The 27,260-nt window shown below is 40.9% G+C and overlaps 1 protein-coding gene across 3 annotated transcripts in view; it reads right to left on the bottom strand.

The window, feature by feature from the left end:
* IQCA1 (IQ motif containing with AAA domain 1) overlaps positions 1 to 24,906 on the bottom strand; it is a 163,820-nt gene extending 138,914 nt beyond the window's left edge. For 2 of the 3 annotated variants that reach the window (XM_063430004.1, XM_063430006.1), the window contains exons 1-5: positions 24,728 to 24,900; positions 23,760 to 23,834; positions 8,312 to 8,639; positions 6,952 to 7,071; positions 3,545 to 3,736 (exon numbers count right to left, since the gene is read on the bottom strand). In XM_063430004.1, coding sequence (XP_063286074.1) covers positions 3,545 to 3,736; positions 6,952 to 7,071; positions 8,312 to 8,639; positions 23,760 to 23,770 — 651 coding nt within the window. In that variant the 5' untranslated portion in view covers positions 23,771 to 23,834; positions 24,728 to 24,900. Of the gene's footprint in view, positions 1 to 3,544; positions 3,737 to 6,951; positions 7,072 to 8,311; positions 8,640 to 23,759; positions 23,835 to 24,727 lie in introns of all 3 variants that reach the window. The other variant, XM_063430005.1, reaches the window with a different exon arrangement.
* Positions 24,907 to 27,260: the final 2,354 nt, after the last annotated feature.

Genomic DNA, 27,260 nt, shown 5'->3' with positions numbered 1-27,260 from the left:
ACCAAAACGTTGCCCTTTGCCACTAAAGCACAAATAGGACCGATCACGTGGTCCGACCATGCCCCGCTAGTAGTGACCTTGCGAATCCCGTATCCCGCTAGAGGTCGGGGCACTTGGCGTCTAAATGACAGCCTACTGGACACCCCAACACACCTCCAGAAAATACAGGCACGGGTAGAGGAATACTTCACAGATCATGCTCACTGCTCGTCGCCCATACCTACACAATGGCTGGCTCATAAAGCGGTCATGAGGGGAGAATTGATCCAATTAGGGGCTAGGACAAAACGGTTACACAACGCGGCGCTACTTACCGCTGAACAAAATTTGGCCAAAGTAGAAGCTATCCATAAAACAAAACCCACACTGGCAACACATAAACAAATTATGTCACTTCGCACAACACTAAATAACCTCCACCTCGCCACCACGGAGAGACACCTGAGGTCACTGAAGCAATCGTACTACACCATGGGCAATAGGGCTGGAAAACTGTTGGCCAACAAAGTGAGGCAAACTAAACTGCAATCTAAAATCCCGTACATAACCTCCGCCACAGGAGATAAATTATATAACCCTCAAGACATAGTAAACGAACTAGCGAAATACTATGCATCACTGTATCAATTAGAAAACGACCCCGACACGCATCAACCGTCAGAAGACGAAATAGTCAGTTTCCTGAACAAAGCTCCCCTAGTTAATTTGACACAGACACAATGCACTCAACTGGAGAGACCCTTCACAGAGGACGAAGTGGAGACTGCAATAAAATCCCTACCCAAACACAAAGCCCCAGGGCCAGACGGTATGTCCAACTACTACTATATCAAGTTGACCAAACAACTCATCACACCTCTCACCAAGCTATTTAATCATATAAAAGAGGCAGGAACCATGCCCTCAGAAATGCTAGAAGCACATATAGTGACTCTGCCCAAACCAAACAAACCCCCTACACACTGCGCAAACCTGCGACCGATTTCACTTCTGAACGCAGACACTAAATTATATGCCAAACTCATTGCTTCCAGACTCAAGCCTATCCTCCCAGACCTCGTATCAGAGGAGCAAGCGGGGTTTGTCCAAGGTCGGCAGGTAGGGGACAACACCAGGCATTTCCTGAACTTGATAGACTGGGCAAACACCTCCCACCAAGCAGGCCTCTTATTAGCACTCGATGCCGAGAAGGCTTTCGACCGACTTCACTGGGGGTATATGCTGCTTACTCTAACCAAAATGGGATTCCCTCAGGCCTTCAGGTCAAGTATAATGGCACTATACCAAAACCCTTCGGCAAAAGTATTTAGCACAGGTTTCATTTCTGACAAATTTGCCATAAGAAATGGCACTAGACAGGGCTGCCCCTTATCCCCTCTCATATTTATTCTCTGTTTAGAACCGCTCATACGGATAATAAAACAAGACCTTACCATACAAGGTTTAAACACACCAGGGGGCACCAAAAAGTTAGCTCTGTTTGCAGATGATATACTCCTATTCATAACGAATCCAGAGTCCTCCTTGCCCTCACTTATGAGAATGTTGGTAGGCTATGGACAAATCTCATACTATAAAAATAATATCACCAAAACGCAAGCCCTGCCGATTAATTTACCTAAAATTGTGTTGGAAAAACTGAAACCGCAACAACCTTTTGACTGGCGCACCAGATCTATACAATACCTGGGTGTCAAGCTGGCTAAATCCCTCCAGACAGTGACCAAAGAAAACCACTACCCCCTGATAAATAAGGTTAAAAACACCCTTGCAAAATGGGACAGCTTAGATACCTCCTGGCTAGGCCGAATCAACCTGGTCAAAATGATGACACTACCACACATCCTGTACCTGTTCAGAACCTTGCCCATATCCCTCCCAACCTCTCTGCTTAAACTTTTCCAAAGCACTGTAAATGCACACATCTGGAAGAGAAAACCTCCAAGGGTAGCTAAAGGATGCCTGGGACTTTCTCATGGAAAAGGTGGGCTGGGTATGCCTGACATTTCTGCATACTACAAAGCATCCTTCTTGGCACAGGGAATGAGACTCCTCAGAAATCATGACCCCTCCCATAACCCACTTTGGCTGTCATTAGAAAATGCATGCCTTGAAACGCGTGATGTCACCCACTATCTGTGGACATTTTCCATGCCTCTGACGTCTCCGAGTCCGACCATACGATGCTCAATCAACATGCTTAAAGCATGGAGAGCCTGGAGCCCACTAATGCTAGATCCAACACAACTCTTTAGGAAAGCGCCAATCATGGCATTAGCAGCCTACTCCCCGGGTTTACAAATGGGTAACTGGTGGAACAAAGGTGCAAAACTAGTGAGGGATTTAATGTCAGGTGACGATGTAAAGCAATTCGCTGACTTGCAGAGGGAGTTTGAATTAGACTCTAGAGATCTATTTCTATACCTAAGGGTTAAAAATATATTGCTAACCCGTGGCAGGCTCACGGAAGCTGGGGACAAACCACCTATACTTCAACCGCACCAATTATCCTTGAAAAAATTAGCGAAACCGCTCTCCATTTGTTATAATGCAATCATCACACGTAATACACCAGATAAACTGCAATACATGACTAAATGGGAAGCGGACATAGGTCACCAAATCTCTCAAGAGGAATGGCAATTAGCACTGAAGCACACTAAACAGGCTTCGAGTAGTCTCTCGCTATGGGAGGCCTACAATAAAATTATTATGAGGTGGTATCTGATACCACAGAGGTTAGCGATTATGTATCCAGGAGTCGTGAACCACTGCTGGAGATGTGAGTTAGAAACGGGCACCATGCTCCATATGTTTTGGGCATGCCCCCAGCTTCATGGATTTTGGAAACAAATCCAAAACTTGATCTCAAGTAGGACTGGCACGAACATCCCTCTGCAACCAGACAGTTACCTGCTGCACGTTATCTCTAACATAGACGTACATCCTCACAGAAAAGTAATCTTGAATATCTTAACGGTAGCCAAAGTAGCTATAGCAGGTAATTGGAAGAGCAAGCAAATTCCTCCGATAGACACTATCATTGCTAAAATGGACGTCATTAGTGCACATGAAAGGATGTCCAGCAAGATGAGAGGTGGCCTGGAAAAATATGACCAGGAATGGGCATGCTGGGCAGCTACTTAGTAATAAGTGGAACTAAAATCTTATGGGACCAAGACGTTAGGCTGATGAGAAGTTACTGATGCTAGACTGTAGAACGAATCCAGGGAATTCCCCCCCCCCCCCCCCCCCATCCCCTTTCTTTTCTGTACCCTTCCCCCCACTAGTTAGAAAATTTAACAAGAAAATGTTTCCAATTATATGCACCACATCCGATGTCAACTGTTACCGCTCTATCATAATGTTTGACAGCAGAGGAAAAATCGTTGTTACTCTTAAATGATGCTTGTGCAGATGTATTGTAAACCATTCACCATGTTATGTGTTGCATTTATTATTCAACAATATTCAATAAAAATGATAAATGAGAAAAAAGGATTTGATGACATGTAAAATGACTGGGATAAGGCTTTAGATTCACCTTCTGAATGCGCTGTGCAGCAATCTCTGGGTCCAGTGTTATCTCGCCTTGCAGTTTGGCAAATCTCTCCCTCCTCTCCTCTAAGTTTATCTCTTTCATGAACTTGGCTCTCAGTCGGCCCTGACGCGCCCTCTCGGAAACCTGGATCACACGTACCGCCTCATCCAAGGACATTGGCTTCACAGCTTTGGCCTGGTAATAGGAAATTAAACATCAGACTGGGGAATGTTCCAACACACCATGTTTACATAAGGGAATGTAAATGTATCTATGAGTTATTCATTGAACCAGGAATTGCAAATTTCCAACTTTCTATTTTTACTATTTTAACATGTGCAAATCCCCATTCAGTTATCAACAATACGCAGTTTAGTGAGTAATTATGATCTGTATTTTAAAAAGAACATATTTACGCTGTATGCCCATTAGACATATTAACCAAAAATGTGTCTTTGACATCAGCATCAAAGTGCCTTGGAATGGATGGGTTTCCCATGACCCTGACACCTGTTTTCCTGACACATTTTGGTAGGTACTAAACACTGCATACCGGGAACACCTCACAAAACTGCAATTTTAAAAATGCTCTGACCCAGTCTTCTATTTGGCCCTTGTCAGAGTCATCCAGATAGATTCACTCGCCCATTTCTCCTGCTTCCAACACATAAAGTTCAAGAACTGACTGTTCACTTGCTAATATATCCCACCCCTTGACAGGTGCCATTGTAACAATATAATCAATGTTATTCACTTGTCATTCACCTGTCAGTGGTTTTAATGTTGCCAGTCTATCTATCTATCCATCTATCCATCCATCCATCCATCCATCCATCTATCTATCTATCTATCTATCTATCAGAACCTATGTGTTATTACCTTAAGGTATTCTCACCAGTTACATGTAAAAGATATATATGTGTGATGTTTACTTCTAATACGTGTGTGATCCCCCTCACTACAGTTGGCCAATAAAAAGGGTGGGTAGACATCTGGGTACATGGCCTAATTTCATAATTAGTAAAATCCTGTAAAATGATTACAAGGTATCATAGTGTGTATGTTAACAGAGACTGATTTGGATTCATTAATCTTATTTGTTTTGAAACTCCTTTATTTCTTTCCTCCCAAAGTAAAGCAATTAAACTATTTAAACAAACTGACACTAAATTGCAAGGAGGACCTTGAAGATCAGGGGATCAAACTGACATTTCCTGCCTTGTGCCATGGGAGTTATTACTAAGAGGGATTCCTAAAAGAGTGGAGAGGATTAATGATCATTCTGCTATGCTGCATTGCAAATCTTCACATGCGGGCTCACTGACCTACGTTACAGGATAAAACCACTTACTCCTTCACCCGTCAGAGGAATTAGTAACACCTTGTGAAGCACTTACATCTCAAGCTCGCTCCCTCTCGTGTAATGAACAGATTTAGCACAAAGAAAATGGCTGTGTTCTAATGTGTGTGTGGGGTTTCCATTGTCTCATGAGTGGACCTCAAGGCTTCTCTGGCACCAGTCCACAACTATCTGTTTAGCTCCTTTTGATGAGGCACAAAATGACTGTATCAGGCACTAGTACTAAATCATGTAGCCATCACGGCATTGGTGCAAGGTGTAGACATGCTAAATAAGCTGAATAAGATAGTTGTCAGTGACAGTCAGAGTCAAATGGTACTACAGTTTGCAAGAGAGGCCATCAAAGTGTTCACATAACTGTTTTACTCAGTGCAGCAAAGCGCCTCTAGTGGCTGTCAGGAAGAAGGCCGCTAGAGATGGATTTAACCCTGTAATATATACATTGCAGTTTATATAAAACTGCAATGTTGTACATTGCAGGCTTGAAAGGACAGGACCACTTCGCCCAGACCACTTCAGTGAGATAACTAGTATCTAGTTAGGGATGTGAAGGTAAGTGAGCAATCACACAGGTCCTTATTACATTTACTCACGTTTTGTTTACCTATTGAGCATTATGCCAGAATATGTTGGTGTTTTATACATAATCATAAGTGCCCTTTGACTTTGTAAGGAAACTACCAAATAGCTAACGCAGATGTGCAGGTGACTGTGCTATTAATTCACAGTGCAGCTGACCAAACCAAAGTATCAGCAATATAGCCATCAGAAGGTCTATTACTCATTCTGTAAACCGGCAAAAGGCAGTCTCTGAAACAGGCAGCTTGCATACTGCGGGGGTTGTATATCACAATATGTGGACATCAGAGGTTAGCCATCGCTGCTGTAGGCCAATAAAAGTAAGCTAGATCAGGTTAAATATTATGTGTCAAACAATATTCAGTTTCTCTTTATATACGTTTTATAGAGTTATTATCCGATGGTTGTTTTGCTTATATTTCCATACATATTTGTTTCCCTGCCAATCCACACACAAAGTATGGGTTTCAGCATTTGGAATGTGTTTTTGGTGTGTGTCTGATTCTCTGCATTTCTATATTTTCACTTAAATTTTGGACGCAAATTATTTAACTTTGCAGTTGATGTGTCCCAGTTACTGTTGCTGCTGGAATGGGAAAAAATGGTCTGCTTTAAATGTGTTGGCAGTTTTCATTTTAAACACTTCCCACAAATATACCATAGTGCTCACCAAGAAGACCAACCAAGATGTAGAGGAAGAAAATAGGTTTCCAAAACTGCTTTGCAATGCCTTAACTGAGCATCTCTAAAGCTATTTTACACTACTCAAGTTTCTCAAGGGCCCAATATTACCAGGTGAATGATCCCTGAGCTGATCCCTAATAACCCCCTCCTTATTAACAGAAGAGAAATGCAATGCTAAAGGAAGCTCCTACTGAGGAACTTCTGGCTCTCAACAGATGGTAGTCAAGGAGGGTAGCGGCATCTGGCAGACCCAGGTAAGAAGTCAAACTACATCAAGCAGTATTGGTTATGGTGCCAGGTGTGTTCCTTTAAATGGGGATTCCGGGGACCTCCTAGTAATCATGAAGGATTAGACAGTGCCTCTCTTCTGAAAACAAAATGTTATGAGAGACCCAGAGCCACTATGTATCCAGAGAACGCAAGATAAATGGCCCTGTATCTTCCTGCCAACCAAGTTCAAGTACATGAAGATTAAAGGGCTGGGTTTTAAGTACCATGCCTGCCTCCCTGCCAGTACTCCATACCCAGGGGTAATGCTTACATTTGGTTTAAAATGGGCATTTTATGATAGTGACAGTTCCTCTTTCACTCATTACTGGGACAGTAATGTAGAAGAAGCAAAGCATGTATAAAACTTCAGTAATCTGTAGTACATTGCTGGAACGTGCAATACAGCTTGCTGTTCCTGTTTAGGGTTTAGAACCCTAGCTCAGCACTCGGATGGCCCAATCATATTTTGTTCGGATGCTGCGAGTGAAGTCCCCCTAGATGACATGTAACAACTCACCGCATCCATATCCTTAGCTCCGATACGTTCCAGGATCTGAGAGAGGATCTGCTCGCGATCTTTTAACACTTTCATTTTTTCTTTAATGAAGTATCTTGGGATGGGGATTTCAAGGCCTTCCTGGAATGAAGAAGAAGAAAAAATGCAGTGAGATACCACAGCATGACACTGTGTGCAGTGTATGTTATTCTTCTTATTAGTAGACATTAGAAAAGAATTTCAGATTTATTTATATATTTATATTTGTTGCTTTCTCTGTTTCACTGTTCTAAGAATCCTGGTCATACATTAATATTATTATTATTATTGCCATTTATATAGCGCCAACAGATTCCGCAACGCGATACATACACATTTATACATCTCTGTCGTAAACAGAAATATACTGTATATACCTACTAGAACCATCCCTGCTAGTTTGGCACCCTATGTGTTTCTGAACATTTCCCATAATACTAAGCTAAAAGAGAAAATTTCACGTCCTGTTTTACACTATCAGCTAACTACACTTTCACTATGGGATGTGCTAATTTTTTAAATTGCAACTATTCTTATACTTGGATGTCCAGAGCATACAATGTAAATTAATTTAACACCTGCAATACCACATGTGTACATAGTTTGGAATACCTGGAGCATCATGATATAATGGCACTGCCTTGCATACAGATACGCTGCATAAGTGTGCACTATGCTGCTCTACTCACTCTGGTAAATGCTTTAAGAGTATCTAGTGGTACGAGGGACTGAGGAATTATAATTTTGCCAAGCAGTGACAATTCCACTTTAAAGGCGTCTGAGAATCATTCCAAACACATGTCAGAAACTTCTGTGTAGTTATCATTAATTCGGCTAGGCCTAAGGTACTCTAGGTAGGCAACTTTAGGTACTCCAGATGTGGACTACATCTTCCATAAGGCTGGTAAAGCATCATGGGAGATGCAGTCCACAACATCTGGAGCACTGAAGGTTGCCTACCTCTGTACTAGACCATTCGTAAAAAATAAAATAAAGAGATGGTTACAACTTTAAAAAGTCACAGAAATAATGAGAGGATGTGCTCATCAATTAAAGTATAAACTTAAGCTGCTCTAAAGAAGTACCCGACGTCAAAACATTGTTCAAATAAAGCTACTACAATCTCTTTATCCTGGTTTATTATCTCTAATGATATATTTTGCTAGTATTCCTTCTCATTACATAATTAACAAGTAATCCTATTTTAAATATAGAGTATACATTTACTTTCATATTTTGTTAAAAGCTGACTCCATACTGTGTTTCCAGATATCTTAGGTAATGCAATAATGAAAACTCCCATTTATAGTCAAAAGTAACTCAATACATCAATAACACTCACTGGTCCTATTTTCATATCCTGAAGAATGTCATCAAAGTACTGGAACTCTGAGATTTCCAGATCCACCAGCTCATTCTTCACTTCTAATATCCGTCCCATCACACCATCCAGTACAACTTTGATCACTCGTCTCTTTTGGGGATGTGCAATCTGATCATATGCCAATTCAAGGTTGCGGAAAATCTGCACATATCGAATGTATAAGGTGCCAAGCTGCTGGGCTGCTGCCATGCGATCTCTCTCTGGCTTGGGGGGAACTGCTGGAACCTCCTGCCGGAGAAGTTGGTCAAGGTTCTGCTGGGCTTCCACCCACATCTTGTTGTAGTACCTAAAGGAAAGAAAACAGATGTATTGGTAACGATGTGTGTACTGAAATAATGATCTTTGGGTTTTGTTTTGCTTTGCTAATGAATAGTTTGAGTTTAATTCTGCTCTCAGCATTTCATAGCTACAGAACTACAGTAATAAAAATGCAGTCTTTTTTTTATTAAAATTACACTTTGCTCATGTCATAGGAAAAGCATCCTGGTCAAGTAGATAACCTTAAAGTAAAAGTCAATTTTATTTAGAAAAAACATTCAGGAACATAATTTAACAAATATAGATAGCATAAAAGGTTCCTTCTCGATGATTTAAACATAAGGAAATGAAGCATGCTATTAAAATGTACTTCAAGGATGAAGTGTAAGAAATCACACATGCAAATAAGTATAGTTTTTTCAAAATAAAACCATTTCACTCCATACAGGTGGTTGACTGTACATTCTTGTTAGCTGCATTGCACATGGTGAGAGTCAGGTCAGATGGGCTCCATGCAGACATCAGCAGGCATCATATAACTTCCTGAGACTTAATCATCATATCATCACATCATACAACTCCTGCCTCTCCTTCCCCCCTATATATATAATAAAATCTTACATGTATTCCAGTCTGCTGCTGCTGGCTCTGCCCCAATCTGCCTCCTTGGCTGACATAATCTGAAGTGATAATCTGAGCCAATCACAATGTTTTCTCATTGGAATGACTGCGATTGTGAAGGGGGGAGGGCAGGGGGCAGAGCCAAACACCACCCTGGCCAAACAGCATCTCCTCACAGAGATGCACTGAATCAATGCATCTCTATGAGGAAGGTTCAGTGTCTCCATGCAGCCATCTGAGGAGTGGCCACTTGGCCACTGGAGGTGTCCCTAGGCTGTAATGTAAATATTGCTTTTTCTCTGTCAGTGTTTACTGTAAAAGCCTGCACGGACAGACTATACTTACCAGAACAACCACAATAAGCTGTAGGAGTTCTGGTGACTATAGCGTCCCTTTAAAGTGTCCCCTAGTGCTTTCAGAAGTGACAACTCATGTCAGTACTAAAACAATCTTTATTGATCGCCAACAATTTTAACCAAGACAAACTATTGAGAGCTGTGCCGACAAAAAGAAATATGTTTCTATAAAGAAATATTTTTCTAAAAAGAAATATGTTTCTCACTTGCATGGACTTGACAACTCATACTGTGACCATAAACCAATGCATATCTGTATTTCTGAATACGAGAGCGTGCATGCCTCGATGTATGATGGTGAATGGATGTCTGTCTGCATGTGTGTGAGATGCTAGTAGACTTGTGCTGAATTGATCTTATGAGGCTGAAAGGGTACGCTTATGTGTGTATCCAGGGACGTATTAGCCGCGAGGCAAACAAGCTGAGTTTTGTCATGCCTAGGGCAGCACAAAAGCAGGATACACCACTGTTTGTATCAGCATGGGATGAAGGAGGTGGAAATTTGCACTCTGTCCTCCAAAACTTCCCAAAAATGTTCAAATCATGTTTAGGCCTTGAAGATGTGTATAAACCTGGTCCTTATAATGTCCTAATATTATTTAATCCTTATACAACTATGCGAAGAAAGTGTTGGAATTAATCTATAGATATGACCAGCTGTCTAAAATAAGTAAACTATTCTTAACCATATTTCTTTTCTCCATTACCCAGGTGTGCACTTTACACCAGGATTAATGTATTTTTTTCTGTGCTTGAATGGACAAAAATGCTGCCCCTTTTCTCCAGCAGTGTAAATTCTGAGAAATAGCAATGCTTACATTTGGACAAGAACACGTCTCTAGAGGCTCTTTCTCCTTAAGAACTGCAATTTTTGAAGCTCTTCACTTTTGACATAATGGCTCACAGCATGAGGTTGGTTAATACAGCTAATGCTTCTCACAGAGTAGCACTGGACATACTGCTTCTTTGCAAGAAGAAATGGATTGGTGGAGTGCAGAGATCGCCATATAAGCTCTGGTCCACAATGCTTCTTTATGACTAGCATCTGAATGTATCCTCCAAAAGCATCTAGCACTGTAAAAAGCCTCATTAGTGTTAATTTAAAGGAATATTCCGTACCCCTAGAGCACTTCAGCTTTTTAAGTGCTTTAGGGGTTAACACAGTGTCCAGTCTTTCTTCCTTTACAAAAGTGTCAATATCAAGAACAATCAACACTTTTATATCTTTCATAGGGTGCACATTCCCAATTGTCAGACTCCACGAGAAGCACTGCCATCGCGATGATTGCCGCACATGCACCCTGCAACCCCCCTTCCTATGAGAAGCATTGGACTAGCTGGGAGATCATCATTAATGGTGATCTCCTAGAGGTGAAACAGCCGCAAGGAGACCATCTCACTACTGGAGTAAAGTAATCTCCTTTTTTAGTGGAAAGGGGAGCAGTAATCTATATATACTTTACAACACTCCAGGGTTATGATATGCAACGTCTGGAGTGCTCAACATTTTGTTTACTTTTTGTTTTAAAACATTTTATGTCTAAACAATTCCACATAAAGGTATGGCCCTAGACGACAGCTTACAGCAATCACACACCTTGATCAGTAAATCCCTTTAACCTTATTAAATCAATCCTATGATTTGGTTTTAAAGATTTGCTATGGACTGCAAAGGCTAATGGGGTAATAGCAGTGGATTGTGCTATGCTATTCAAATAGTGCCCAGCAACTACAGATATCTGAACTCAATTGTTGGATTTAATGAGTAAGGGTGCCAGCATTCTGTGCTAAGGTGGGGCTGAGTATGCATATATGCATCAGACCCTGGTATCACCATGGTACCAGCTTTGTTCAGGGATCAGAGGGAAGCTGGCACTGACCCAGCTTGGAAGGTTTTTGGGAAGCTTTAATGTGCACACAGCTTACCCTGCCAAATTCTCTCTCTCCTTGTGCTTTGAGGGTCAACCTCATGGCCACTGTCCCTCGTCAACCCTGCAGATGCAAACTTATTGCATGCCTACAAAGCTGTGTGTTTGAAAGTTTACCAATGTTTGCCAATAAAACTAAGAATTATCTTAGGAGGCTTCCACAACAATTACACACTGGAGTCATCTTTTAAGATAGACAAATAATGTAATAAAACAGTTACACATTTCTAAGTAGAATGCAATTAATCTTACAAGCATTACTAGTGTAAATGCTTAACACAGGTCTGGTAGTTTATTTATTAAATACAGGGTTTGAGTCCTGCAGGAACACGTGGGAACGGAGTTCCAGCACTTTTTTCACAGCAGGAACGCCGTTCCCGTTGCTACTGCAGGCACTAACCAGGGGGCGGCAAAAAATGCCGCCCCAAAATTTCCCCCGTGTTCCCCCTGGCATGGCGGGGGGCCAAGAGGTGGCTTGATGGACCCCCCTCTGGCAGACGGCTGTCTACCTGTCAGACGCAGCAAAGGAGCTGTGTTCTCTCTGACCAGCTTTCTCGCACGCCGTTTGCTGATGCCGGGAGATGGAATATGACATCATATTCCGGTTCCCGGCATCAGTAGACAGCCCGCAAGGCGCGAGGGAGCAGATCAGAGAGAAAACAGCTCCCTTGCCGCATCTGACAGGTAGACAGCGTCTGTGTCTGAGTCGGTATGTGTGTGTGTGTCTGTGAGTGTATGTGTGTGTTTCTGTGAGTGTCTGAGTATGTGTGTGTGTGTGTGTCCGTGTGTGCTGAAACCCTGGACGTTCTTTAGCCCGGGATCTTTTTTTACACTTTGTTGAGGAGGGCAGGAGGATAATACAATTTTTTTGTTTGTTTGTTTTTTAAAGCAGTCAACTATTATAAAATGAAAGATCAGTAGTATAGTGCTCCGTCGGGCTACTTAGAAGAAGGGGGTTGAACCCCCCGGCTGAGTGCAGGCTCTATCAGGTAACGTTGGGATTGCATTGAATACCTAGCTGTGCAGCATATGCTTGCATCTGGCTCTTTCATTGAGATCCTGGAGAGCATCAACAGCATACTTGTCCATAGATAAATGGGTAGAGAGGAGGGGACATGACATAAAAAGCAGAAAATGTTATGAAATATCTATAGTTCTCTAAACGTGTTGGTGTGTTTTTGAAATAATCTGAATATATTTCAACTATCCTAAACTGTGGGAGCTTTGTTTAGGCTTGTCTTTAAAGGCTGTGCATTTATGTCATTTATGGGGTGGAAACCATCTTACTTCTAATATAGTAATTAGATTTTATACACCGATTTCTTACAAACATGGCAATTTGTAGGAAAATGCCAATTATTTCAGTGTAGAATAAGCATGTTTGAGCTGGATCTAAGGATTCTAGCTTATGTTGAATCCAAGAAAAAACAGAGTACCTGCCTTAAAGGGTAACTCCACACCCATAAAGCACTTCGGCATGAGGAGTACCCCATTAAAAAGGCACTTGCTAAGACTATAGAGATATAATTGGGGACCCTCTTTTTACCTGGAGCATCTGAGTTGAGGAACTAGAGGTCTAAGGTGTTTCCTTTAAGTCTGGATGAAGGTGTAGCACAAATGTCATCACTTTCTGCTTACACCCAGAGACATCTACAATATTTCATATACTTTTTTTTGCCTGCTATCACTCAGTATGTCCATCATACAAAGTCCTATCATTAATCCTCTTTGAACATACTTCTAAGATGTTGTGAGAGAAAACTAAACGTTGCTGATTCACCAGAGAGACAAATAATGTATTTCAGTTATACTTTTAATTTTGTCCTGCGGAGACACTTACAATGTCCATCTATCATAACAGATGCCTTAGGGTTATCAGGATGCTGATCTCAATATACCCTCATCCTAGTAGCATTGCCAATAGAAATATTTGAGGGGGGGCAAGTCTTAGTTTTAAGGGGTACTCAGTAAAAAGGTTTCTGAGAGATAGAGTTCATGCACAAACAACTTCATTCTTTAAAAGCTAAATGTCCCTCATAGTGGCAAATTTCTGAAATCCAGTTTATGAGCATATCTAAGCACTAGCAGACTGCTCTGAATTTCCCTGTCTCTGGTTTCCGACAAAGGAACTCAAAGGCACGGGAAAAAAGGCTCGACTTGTAAGGAAGTAATGCAAAACCACAGAGTAAGGAGGGGAAAGCCTCAGATGTGGGATTCCCAGCCAGGCCTGGAATGTGCAGCTCAACACGCTTCCTCAATGGTTTTATGAATGCACCTGCTCACACGCGGCCCTAAGAAGCGTACATGATCTGAATCATGCAAGAGGCCCAGACATTCGGTGCTCTGATCAGAGGGTCAGCTTAATCATTCAGCTGCATTTTTTTTTTTATTATTTTAAAGGACTTGTTTCAAATAAGCAAAACAAGTAGTCATCAAAGCAAATTCCATTAAAACAACACTATTGATGCAATCAAGCAGTAAAGGGGACATTAATCTATAACTTGGAATCCCAGTATACAACATTGGATCAGGAGAGCAACTACCGTCCTACATTGACCTTTCCTGGAAGCGTATCTAGTTTCACTATTACTTTCTTTCTCTGTCTTAAGTAAATAATTAAAAAAAATAAAAAACACCAGTTAAAACATATATGACAACCTTATAATAGCCTGCTTAAAGGACCACTATAGGCACCCAGACCACTTCAGCTTAATGAAGTGGTCTGGGTGCCAGGTCCAGCTAGGATTAACCTTTTCTTCTATAAACATAGCAGTTTCAGAGAAACTGCTATGATTACTTTAGGGTTAATCCAGCCTTTAGTGCCTGTCTCATTGACAGCCGCTAGAGGCGCTTCCGCGCTTCTCACTGTGATTTTCACAGTGAGAAGATGCCAGCGTCCATAGGAAAGCAATGAGAATGCTTTCCTATGGACTAGCTGAATGCGTGCGCAGCTCGTGCTGCGCATGCGCATTCAGCCGATGACGGCGATATGGAGGAGGAGAGGAGGAGGAGAGTTCCCTGCCCGGCGCTGGAAAAATAGGTAAATTTAACCCCGTCCGCCCCCTAGAGACCGGCGGGAGGGGGGCCCTGAGAGTGGGGGGACCTAGAGACCCTATAGAGCCAGGAAAATGAGTATGTTTTCCTGGCACTATAGTGGTCCTTTAAGCACATACTGCTTATACATAGTCTCTAAAATAGATTGGTGATGGGGAAAGTGTTTAAATCTAAAGGACCGATCTCGTTTTACTGTCAGTTATCATTTCAGTGCCCCCCCTACCAAATATACAATAGATAATAGATACAAGTAGTCACAACAAAACATGTTGTCATGCATTATAAGTGGAGTGGGGTAAAGGGACACAAGCGGTAAGGGTAAATTGTATTTCATGTCATGGAAAAGTAGGTTGCTAGAAAGGTTTAAAATGAAGGCTTAGTTTATTAGGAGAGAAGGAGGATTAGTAGGGCATAGGGAGGGAAAGCTGTTAGTTGATATGTCTTTTTGAAGAAGTGAATTGTCGGTGATTTTTTTAATGAACAGAGACTGGGTAATAGTCTAATGGAGTGGTGAAGAGAGTTCCAAAGGAACTTCTTGAAGACTTCACTTCCTTTCTATGGTGATGCCACACAAATCTCTCTTCTGATGATCTTACTCAATTCCGCTTGAATTCTGTCTACGATTGCTTCTCTGAAACTCAAGCTCTTTAAAACAGAACTTCTCATCTTTACTGCTTCAAATGCTGCTACCCTCGTGTCTATCTCCCTCCAACCGTTTGAGCAGTAGACAATAGTATGCCCACCCCCTATTGTCATCAATACCCTCCACCAGAAGCCCATGTTTCCATTTAAAAGATAGTTTTAACCCTAGGTCCATAACCTGTCCACCCTCCATAATTAAGTTTTATACTCCCACTCGATTCCCACTGGTAGGGGCATGAAAGGGGCTTGTGCCAGGTTGGTTGTAGGTATGTAGCCCTATAGTTGCTTTTTTTTTTTATTACAGTGAGCAGCCACTGGCTTCTAACTGTTTAGTAGACATGCCTCCATCCACAGCATAGTTGGTGGGGGGCATAAAGGAGGGGGGCATAATGTACCTTATATTAATATAGGGATCATTTGTTTCCAACCAATCGATTTGGGGAATCCTTCTTACCTGGGATCTACCAAACGCCGCTTCCTGCATCCACTACTAATGCCAGAGAGACAGAAGTTCTTAAGCAGGAACTTTAGTCAACTTTCCAGACCTAAGACTCGCACTGCAGAGCTAGCTCATTGCCTGAGAGCGGTAGCTGATTACCCTCAGTCAATGAACGAAGCCATACACTGTAGGGTTTAGCTCTGGAGAGATGATGGAAGTTCCTACTTAAGAGCTTTCATCTTTCTGGATTAGTAGTGGAGACGCAGAACAGTGTCTGGCAGACTCCAGGGAAGAAATCAACCGTTTAAAACTGGCTTGACCATATACAAACCATACACATACTTCTTGCACAATAACCACTTAACTGGGAACTGTTATAGACAACAAATTAAGCAGCAATATGCAATGTCAATCTGCAGTTGCTAAGGCCAGTAAGGTTTTGTCATGTATAAATAGGGGCATAAATTCTCGGGATGAAAATATAATTTTGCCTCTTTATAAATCGCTGGTAAGACCACACCTTGAATATGCTGTGCAAATTTGGGCACCTGTTCTAAAGAAGGATATCATGGCACTAGAAAAAGTGCAGAGACAAGCTACAAAATTGATAAAAGGAATGGAGCATTTTAGTTATGAAGAAAGGTTAAAAAATTTTAATCTCTTTAGTTTGGAAAAACGGCGCCTCAGAGGGGATGTGATAACATTATACAAATATATTCGGGGCCAGTACAAACCCTTAACATTATCTGGAAATCTATTCATATACAGGGCTATACATAGGACACGAGGTCACACATTTAGACTGGAAGAAAGGAGATTTCATCTAAGGCAAAGAAAAGGTTTTTTTACAGTAAGAGTAATAAGGATATGGAATTCTCTGCCTGAAGAGGTGGTTTTATCAGAGTCCATACAGATGATTAAACTGAAATTGGATAAATACTTGCAGAAACATAACATACAGGGATATCATTTCTAATTAGTGGGATAATAGCTGCTTGATCCAAGGAGATATCGGACTGCTATTTTGGGGTCAAGAAGGAATTTGTTCCTAGTTTGTTGCAAAATTGGAAGCGCTACAGACTAGGTTTTTTGCCTTCTTTTGGATCAACAGCAAAACATATGTGAGGAAAGCTGAACTTGATGGACGCAAGTAACCATGTAACCACTAGAGCAAGCTTGTTGGATATGGTGCTTGGTGTGTCCATTTAAATGTAAATTTAAATTTTTTTTGTATAAATACATTTTTAATTGTATACTTACCCTTGGTTTCATTTTTGCTATATGAAGGAATTGCTCAAATAAACCGCAGAGTGCTATTCTGTGACAACAAATACAAGTAAACCTAACCTATATGTCACTGGACGATTACTTCCCTATACTAGATAACTATTTTATTTTTTAAGTGTACAACTTTTATTTATTTTTTGGAACATATGCTTAGTCAGGTTAGACATGACATTCTATTTATCCATTTTTGTTAACATTACATATTTAGCCGTATGTATTGCTGCATAGACATATGCATTACACTAAAAAAAAAAATAAAAAAAAAAGATTTTCAGTTTGGTCCCTATAAGACAGTACTGAGGACATCTAGTGACACTCTGCATTGTGACTGTCTGATGATGAAATGAACCAGGGATTTGCTTTTAGTTGCTGGCTTGTTTTTCCCAGTTAAGCAGCCCATTTCCTATCACTGGATGAATGCATTAGACATGTACAAATTCCCTTTAGCTGTGCCGAACGAATTAAATACCTGTCAATCTATGGACAAACTAACAGCTTCGTCCCCAAACGTTCATATATTGACAGGAATTTTATTCGCTCAATGCAGCTGAAAGGGATTTGTGCACAAGTCTAGTATGCACCGTTTATTCACTAATCAAAAGTTAAAAGATTTGAAAAATTTAGGCCAGCATGGGCTTTCATTTGCATTTTGCTTCGTTACTGAAGAACCTGCTAATTATTCAGTAAAAATGTGAATTGCATTTCACACATTACTTGTCACTGAAGAGCAAAGAAATTATCCAGAATCTTACAAAATTTCACATATACTTAATGTGAGTATGCAGATTTTGTATTATTTGCATTCATGTAAGGTGTTGGGATAAGAGTAACATGCCTGTCTTTATAACTCTTCTCAATTCAAAGAACCGCCAAAGAAAATTATGTAATTAGTTTTTAAAGTTTCCTTTGGGGGTATATAAAATCTTGGTTTGCAATAGCTACAGATCTAGTATCTGCCTAGCTACCACAGTCACTGCATGTAGCATGGCCGAGCAGTTTCCTGTCAGACCAGGTACCATGGTCCGTCCGGAGGTGAGCAGGTACGGGAGCGGGATGGGGAATTGGGCGGATGAGACACATGGGAGGGGGATGAGACACATGGTGGGCATGGGGGGAGGATGAAACACATGGATGGGCTGGAGGGAGGATGAAACACATGGATGGGCTGGGGGGGATGAGACACATGGAGGGGCTGGAGAATAAGACACATGGGGGAGATTGAGACACATGGGGGAGAGTGAGACACATGGAGGGACTGGGGGGAATGAGACACATTGAGGAGCTGGGGGAGAATGTAAAACATGGGAGGGAAGAGAAACATGGATGGCCTGGGAGGTGCATGGCGGGGCTGGGGGGGAGAGTAATAAGAAGCATGGGAGGCTCCGGTGCAGTTTTCGCACAGGGGTCCAGTGCTTTCTAATTACACCGCTACTGCAAGCCCTCTCCTTCTTCCTCAGCATAGTAGTTCTTAAACTGTACAATAACAGACTTCCTAAAGAGCTTTACTACAGCTTACTGAGAAGTATTTGCAAGGCAGGTGCTCTGGGCAATTACCTGCCTCTTGAGGTTAGCTCCACAGATCAATACTACCAAGAAGTAACCGGATTGGCTGTCCGAATGACATCCATAGCGGTGTAAGGAGATTAATTTATATAATATTGCAGATTTTTATTGATATTGACATTTTTATAAAAATGTAAAAGACGGCACACTCTTCACACACAGCACTTCACTAGGCAGTTTTGAGAGTTCTTTTAAGTGTATTTTTCATCCTTATCCTTTAATTAGTATTATTAAGTAAAGAGTGCAATTTTCTCTGCATGCACACCCTAATGTAAAGGATGTGTTTGAAGCCCTAACCACTAAGCTAAATCTCCCAATATTTCTGTATAAACAGATCTTCAAAATACCACAAATACCACAAAGATCTAACTGAGCATCCAGGAAAATTTTGTGAAAAACATTTAAGATGCAAATATTAGCCATCACTGGATAGGCCATATTAATAACAAGCCAATAGTTTATTATCTTTGCGTGCCCATACACATTGTTAGCTTAAAGTTACAGTGAAGCTGTTTTTAACTAGTTAACATTACATTATTAGTGATTGCTCCCGTTGTAGAGAGCTCTATGACGCAGCTAATGAATCAGTATGTACTGCAACAGATTGTATGTGTGTGTATATTCTATGTATGCAATTTTACCCCCTCCAGCAATAAAGAAGCAATAAGCTCCTCTGCTTCGCTGCCTGTTATAACCCACAGAAAGGAGCTGTTTAACAGTGAGTGCCCTAACGATCCATAATTTATCCAGGTTAGACATAATACAAGGCCTATATCCAAGGAAGATTAGTCATAAATGCTTAATCTACTGATTCTTGCCTATTAAACAAATCTGGCGTGTCGAGGAATAGCTTCAATATAATGAGGCAGAACGCTCCTGATCGCTACACACATTTCACCTTTAAAAATAACTCTGGCAAATCTCTCTCGATTCTCGCTGAATTAATGGGTGCAGTATGCGTCCCGTGTTCAAATCTCCTCATTCCCGTGAAAGATGGGAGAACAGTCGAGACTTACGGAGTTATAACCAGCGTGAAGGGCAATGAACTTATTTAAAGCCCCATTGAGGAGCCTGGCTTCAGCACATTAGATCTTCAAATGCCCAGAGACTACAGTGGACGACTTCTGCTCATCAAAACATAATGTTTTTAGATAGTGTGATAAAGTGGATCTGATGGTCACAGGATATAAAGACAGTCAGTGTGACTCTATAAATCACACCTGTACCGCACACTAGCCATGGAGGTGAGCACACTCTTTGCTCACAGCACTGTGTTAGGAATGAAGTAATTAATGATCTCTTTATTTCTTACTCTAAATGTAGTCAACCTGTTAAACTAAGGTCCCGTCATTGATGCAAACTGTGCCGGTGGTCCAAACAAAGAAATTACGTTAATGCTATTAACACTACACACGGTTAGCCAGAAAATTGATGGCTGACAGGAATCCAAATTTATGATAGTGTTACAGTCATTACCACTATGTCTGACTTACACATTAAAGCAGCAGCATACTTTACAACATTTCAAATGGACAAAGAGAACACCTTAATTTTAGGGGTGTAATTGAGGGGTGCTCAGGGGCTGGGGCTAGGTGACTTTCTAATAATGTATGCACCTAAACTTTTATTTAGAACAAGAGCAATGCATATTATTTACACAGATTGACTTCTAAACACGTTTGTTATGGTTTAAAGACACATTACTGGGAGTATTATTACTGTGGAGCTCTGTTATACACTCAGACACACCAATCATATGGAGCTCCTAGAAAAAATGGACATAAGGATAGAACATTTGGACCCAAAATGGGGACCGACCCCAGCATCATATGGATACTTGGGAGTTGGGAGATATGGATGCAGTCCAGGTATCAGAAGCAATACAGTTGATGTTTTAATTATGGTGACATTACGCTTAGGACAACATCCCCTCCAATTCTTGGTAAAGCCATTTTCAAGCAGTTTGACCAAAAACAAGAGTTCTCGAGGCACCAGTACACCAGCCCCTCTTGGTTATAAAATATTTATCCCATAAACTTCTGAAATGCCTAGGTTTATGGGTAAGATTTTCTTCCTGGGTAGGTAGGGGTTCGACTGCAGTTGTATAGAGGGAAACATTAAAGTGATCTTTATTTTTAGCATTATTTTTAAATGCAATACCTATGTCATGCATTAAGATAGAGATGATTATTCATATCCCACAGATCGAATTATCAAATTATTCAGTTGATTCTGAATTTGGATGTTCGATTAGAAAATTCTCAAATACTCCATACTGATCGAAATACTCCATACTGAATTTCAATTCAGACCATGCCAAATCTCTACAAAAATGTTCTGGACACTTTTCACTTCTACTTACCTTGTAAACATATGTAAAACTGAGAAATATATGTATCAAAAATAAAATACCTTGAGGAGCATCTGTGATGATTAAAATATCACACTGCAACATATGAATGCTACATACAGTAGGGCAGCATTGTTCATGAAATACCATAACTTGATATTTATTCAGGAAGGATGGTAGAATTGCAGAACCCTACTGTATACAAAAATGAATCTTGTAGACATGCAGCCTTGTAGTGTTTCTGTTATTTTGTACACTCCCTGTGGATATTCACCACCATTATAATACTGATATATGTCTACTTACTGGCAAGAAACTCTTTGCTGAGCGAACATGCTTTCCACTTTATATGTTCGCATGTAGCGTATAATCACCCCTGATCAGTTATGTAATACTTGTAAACTTTGACACATATGAATTGTCCGGAATTCAAGGTGAATTTCAAATTTAAGGTCAAAATAGCCGAATTGAAAAACCTCTCCAAGGGAGCTATATTTTAGATTGGCTATTGTTTGCCTAATATTTGAAATTTAATTTGAATTGCTAACAGTTTTGACACTTTAGTGAATAGTTTTAATAGGGTCACATCAAAGACAGTCTTGTGAAAACGAGATAAACCAAACTTGCAAGGAGCAAGACTCCTCAAATTGACAAACTTAGAAAGGAAAGACCAATGAAAATCAAATAAAGCAAGCCAACACTGCCAATACTGACACGATATTGTGTACATGACACACAGCATCACTGTTTAGTCTTGACAAAGTTGAAGATGACAGAGAAGCATATCATTTGTACCAAACAGATTTATATTTTTAAACAAAATGGGGCCAGTTGCCAAATCATTTGAAAATATTGTGGGATTACTCCTACTAAGAGAATAATTTTACATACACATATTGCATAAGCCTTCAAATAGAAAAAGGAAATTGAAATTGTGTTCAAAATTGACGCAGCTTAAACCACTCATGTTCCACATTAGAAACAAAGTCATGAACTAATTCAGTTAAACAGACAAGTAAACAATCTAAAGGAAAACATATATTTTATTTCAAAACTTTTCAGTTCCCTTATGGGTTTGAGAAACAGATATGTGTAACGTATATTCTTGACCCACAGAAAATGACACACATAAGAAAAATACCAAGTACACTATAGGTAAATGATGACAATCAAGTCAATGTACGTTACAATTCACAAATTGCATAAGACATAGGGAGCTTTTGTTTGTAGGTCATACATAGGGTATTATTATATTTTGATGTATTTAAAATTAGGGACTTTTCATGCATACAGGGTTATCCAATAAAGTATGAATTATCAGGAATTCGCAGTGCGTTTCAAAATTTTAACCAGGATAACAGAGTATGAAAAATTCTCTAGGCGACTTATATTTGCTTTCATTTAAGGGCAAATTGATCAAAAAATTTAAAATCACTTTGAATTCATGACGATTAAAAGAACACGATAGTGTTAGGAATGTAAACATGTATTTCTAACACTGTAGTTTTGCGATACACATTTTGGTGTTTGTCCCCACCTTGTGAGATCATAAAGATTGATGATCGCAGCCAATACAATGTCTCCCTATAGGGAAACATTGGGAGGATAGAGCACATGCGCGGCAACTCGAAATGTTGTACCAATCTCTAGAAGCAGTGTTTGATTGAGCATGGAGTCTAACTCAGTTCTTACAGGAGAAGCGTCTCTAGTGGCTGTCAGGAAGACAGCCACTAGAGGTGTGCTAACCTTGCAATCATAACATTAGTATCTACTAAATGGCAGTGTTTTAAACGTTATTGAGATAAAGTGGTCTTGATGCCTCTTGTGGTCCTTTAACACTTTTTCGAATAAACTTGAGAGGGATAAACTAAATGAGTCAAGTTGCAGAGGAAACATTTTTTAAGCATACCTATGGCAAACACAATCAATTTAACGAGCCTGGCAGAAAACTTTGTTAGTGCACAAGCTCCACTTAACTCCATTAAAGTAAAAACCCAGCGGTTTAACAAAATTAAATAAAGTAAAACATAGGGACTAAGGCAAGGAACCGAGGCGAGCTTCATGTGACATTGGAAACAGGGGACAAATTAGCAAAATTAACTATAGCATAAATATGGAGGTTTTGGCAGCAACCCAAGACTAATTAATGTGCCAAGGACACAGAGGCCCTGACCGTACGTATTTATTTTCAAAATACAGTTTTCACCTTCGTAAACTAAAGCAGCCGTCTGTGAGCCTTACAGGTGGGAATTCTAGCATTTTAAATCAATCACAACTACAGAGTGACTCAAAAGCTATTAACATGTAGACATTATTAGGGTTATTCACAAAAGTGAGACTTCAAAGTGAATTAAATGTAGATATCACATTTAAGGCCAGATTAGCTGAACTGCAAGCATACCTGACTTACATCATTTTTCCAGTTCAGCCATTTTGACTGTAAATTTGTAATTAACTTTGAATCCTTATTTCAGTGAATAACCCTGATACTGATCTGCCAGGGGGTATGACATTTGCATGTTTGAATAATCTGACAGAAGATAAAGAGTTTGAAAGATTATATATATGGTAATTAAAAAAAGATGAATCAATCATATATGTGTTTTAAATATGCAGTATATAACATACAACATACAGACAGTGCCTGCTTATAAGTTGTACACAGGCCTACGAGTGTATTTACCACAGATATACAATTTTGTATCACCTGTCACGTTTATTGCGTTTTCATGTGGAAAAAAAAAGACATCGCTGTCTCTTTAAGAAGACAGTTCAAAGCAGTAAACTATGACTATTTTGAATAAATGTAAAAAAAAAAAAAGAATGCTGTTCTTCAGATGACAAAGGAAGATTCAGTAAGTGTTTTAGTAAAAAAAAAATAGCAAACAAGAAAAACCTTTGTACTTACGTGTGAGACATGACTTCTGCATTAAATGACTCAAGTTTCCAAGTACGCTATAATGAGGAAAACCTCCAATTTCAACTGGTGGAAAAAGAAACAAAAATGTACAAATCAACTGGGGAAATTGTGGTCTTTCGCCATTTAAAAATGTGCAAAGTTTTCGTTTTTTATTGCTTAGAAAGTGGCATTAGGAGAATCAGTGGTTGTATCCAGACTATAGCTGTGATGTGTTTGTTTGGTTGCCATAGAGACAGGACTTGTCCCTTACTAATTAGCCCTGCATGCATTGTAAAGACAATGTTTTCACAATGATGGCAAAAAGGTAGATCTTCAGCTGTTACAGAACTACAACTCCCATGATGCTTTACCTACTTAGGATCTCATGTTTGACAGGTTTTTTTTTTTTTTTTAATAAGCCTGGCCAATTGATTAACTGTTATTTGGTTCTGAAGTCACTATGCAATGGTGAACTCTGACAGGTAACGGGTGTATAAATGATTAAACGTTACTTATAAAACACATAAGACAATTTAGGACACGGCACACAAGAGAATAAACGGCACTGGTCACAAGAGTTTACCATCTAAATTACTGAGGGGCGAGGGCTTATAGTTACAGCATTATATAAAGCCTTCATATGCCTCTAGGGTTAAATATAAGACATTAAATTGATTTCAATTCTTCAGGAAATGCAAGATGCTTATATAGATGTGTAATTCTGGGGATAGGGCTTGAGGGGATTCTATAAAAGGGCGGGGGGGGGGGAGGGGGTTATTTAAATATTTGGTAGATGCACATAAAACTACATAACAGCCTTTTAGAAAGAGATGCAGAAAGACCACCACATAAGTAAAATCTGTTTTGTGTTTAAATATGATTAAGCCTTAAACCAGTCGTTTTTATCAGATCATACATAAACAATGATTAGGATCTAGGTCGGATATGAAGTAATATCGCACAAATCAAGTACTAACTAGGAATGCAGAGGGATTATAAAGATTTTTTTAGGGGTCCTCGCATAGCCCTGCTCCCATGCTGTTAACGTCTGGTCGCCAATTTCATAAATTCTGATCGCCCATTCCTTACAGTGTGATAGAACACTGGCAATCCTGGATAGAAGGCTCTGGGAGCAGTGCGACGCGCATGCGTGCTGGCCTCAAGGCGGTTGCTAGGGACTCCTTGTCATAGCGACGCACTAGTCCTTGTGTAGTAAACGTACTCTGCTTAGAGCCATAAAGGCGTTCTTTATGCACGGCTCACTGCTGGCATGAAGTGTACTTATCCTAAACTATTTACTGTCAGAGACAGAAACAGCAGGGAAGGCTTAGAGTGAACTGGCTCATAAATATCCAGAGTTTACTCACTGTAGATCCCAGGCTTTTGTGGGTTTCACTAGTAACATCAATAAAAATGCATGTTTTTCTATTCTAAATGCATATACAAATAATTAAACCCGTATGAATGTTTGGAACATTGTCCAGATTAGAAAACCATCTTGTAGTAATGCATTTGAATAAATACAAATCGTGGATTCAATAATTGGATAAGTAATCACAGAGAGAGGATAGGGTGTAAAATGAAAAATGCAATGTGGAAGATAGTGTGCAGATTTATGAACTCCTGAATTTTGTAAAATTTCCTTTTGCAAAAGGATTATTTCATTACACATATGTATGCCTGTAAAATTCTCCAATACAAATACACAAGCCTGTGGTTATACTTGACATGTGCACAGTCGCCTTGTCGGCATAGGCACAAAACCTCCCACTAATACCCATTACAATAAAAGACACTGACACCGGGGTTTTGGCAAAAGTATATCACAGCTTTTATTTATTATTAACATAAATTATAAAGGTCATTGTCAACATCAGGCCCACGTTGGCCTGCACAATTACCATCCATTGCCACCAAAGGGCACCACCAGTGTAGGGGCATACTGAGACACCCCTACACACCCTGGTTCGGAGCTACCTACGAGCTCGAACCTACCAAACCAGTCCAAAGGCCTACCTATTAGCCCTGAACTCCAAACTTTTCCCCATCTCACTCTTTTCTCCCCCCAACTTTACTCTCCATCCCCCGCCACAGCTCAGAGCTCGACTCCTCAAGCTCCTGAGTGACACACCCCCACCCCCCAGGGAAAAGATTGCCCTCTGGAGGCCCTCCTGGAAACCTAGCAGCAGAAAATCTAAGCCCACTTCGGAGAGGTGAACCCTGTCACGCCTATAATAGCCTGGAAGCATGTCCTCCAACTCCCTGTGCCTAATTACAACCCCCCCCAAACGCTTCACATACGCCGCCATGACTTTGTTAACCTTACCCTTAATTTTCGCCACCACGGAGGGGTTCCGAGCGTGCCGCCAGTAAAACCTCGGAACCATTTCCGACCACACTACCATAACCCCTGGCACTAACTCCCTCAACTTGTCCACATCCCTCTTCATACTCTCGATCAATACCTTCTGAGGCAACGACCCCACGTCATTGCCTCCCACATGACACTATGTCCGGAACCTGACCCAACAGAATTTTACAAAACATTTCCGCACAGATAGTATTCCAACCCCAACCCCGGTATCCAAACCACCGGAGCTGCACCATGGAACTCGGAAATCCCAGCTGTAGACCCGGATGTCGAACTGCAGCTCTGCAAAGTGCCCAGTATATATATGAGTGGCCGACCACCCATGCCATCCAACCTGCAAAACATAAAGTACAATTCCAACCACGACACAACATTAAAGTAACAATCCCCCTTAAGCCACCCATCGGCCTCACACCAACTTGTTTGGCCTAAGGTAAGACCTGAACCTCAGGGATTCCCACCTGCCGATTTTTTTTACCTGATCATCACCCAAACCCAGTCTCGCCGCTTCCGTAGCCATGCCAATCCAAAAGGAATGAATCCCAAATTGTCTTGGGTCCACTCCCAACTTTTCCAACGCCTTCCGCAGAACCCTGAGGAACTGGAACTTCGATAGTGAAGAGCCGTCCTCGTGCTGAAAATATGAACCCCCGGCCATCGCCCGGACTACCTGGAAGGTCGTGGCGCACTTAACCGGGCACGTGCCCCCGCCTGGGAGCTCCCTCAGCGTAACCAAGGTCTCCTTCCCCATTGTGTCCGTTTTGGACCGCCTCAGGTTGATCACCACCTTGTCACTCCACACCTCCACATCCACTGCCTGAAGCCCCCCGCCCCTTGGCAGTTGCTGCTGACCAGCTCGCTGACCCGAAATGCCCCGAAAAAGGAGAAACTAAAAACCACGGAGAACAACTTAACTTCATATCCCGAAAAACACACCACGGGCAGGACCCCTACTACCCGATGTAGCAAATCGAACGACACCGGCCTTCTGGAATCCACTGACACTTTTCCCCTCCTTAGACCTTTTAGAGCCTGCCTCACCAGAAAATGTTTAGTGGCGTCCTCCCATCCATTAAATTTGAACAAGAAAGCTAGTGCTGCCAGCTTCCGTCCTATCACCGCGGCTGAAGCCCCTGTGG

This window comes from Pelobates fuscus, chromosome 8 (genome assembly GCF_036172605.1).
Source record: "Pelobates fuscus isolate aPelFus1 chromosome 8, aPelFus1.pri, whole genome shotgun sequence".
NCBI lineage: Eukaryota > Metazoa > Chordata > Amphibia > Anura > Pelobatidae > Pelobates > Pelobates fuscus.
This window is presented reverse-complemented; position numbering and strand designations above follow the sequence as displayed.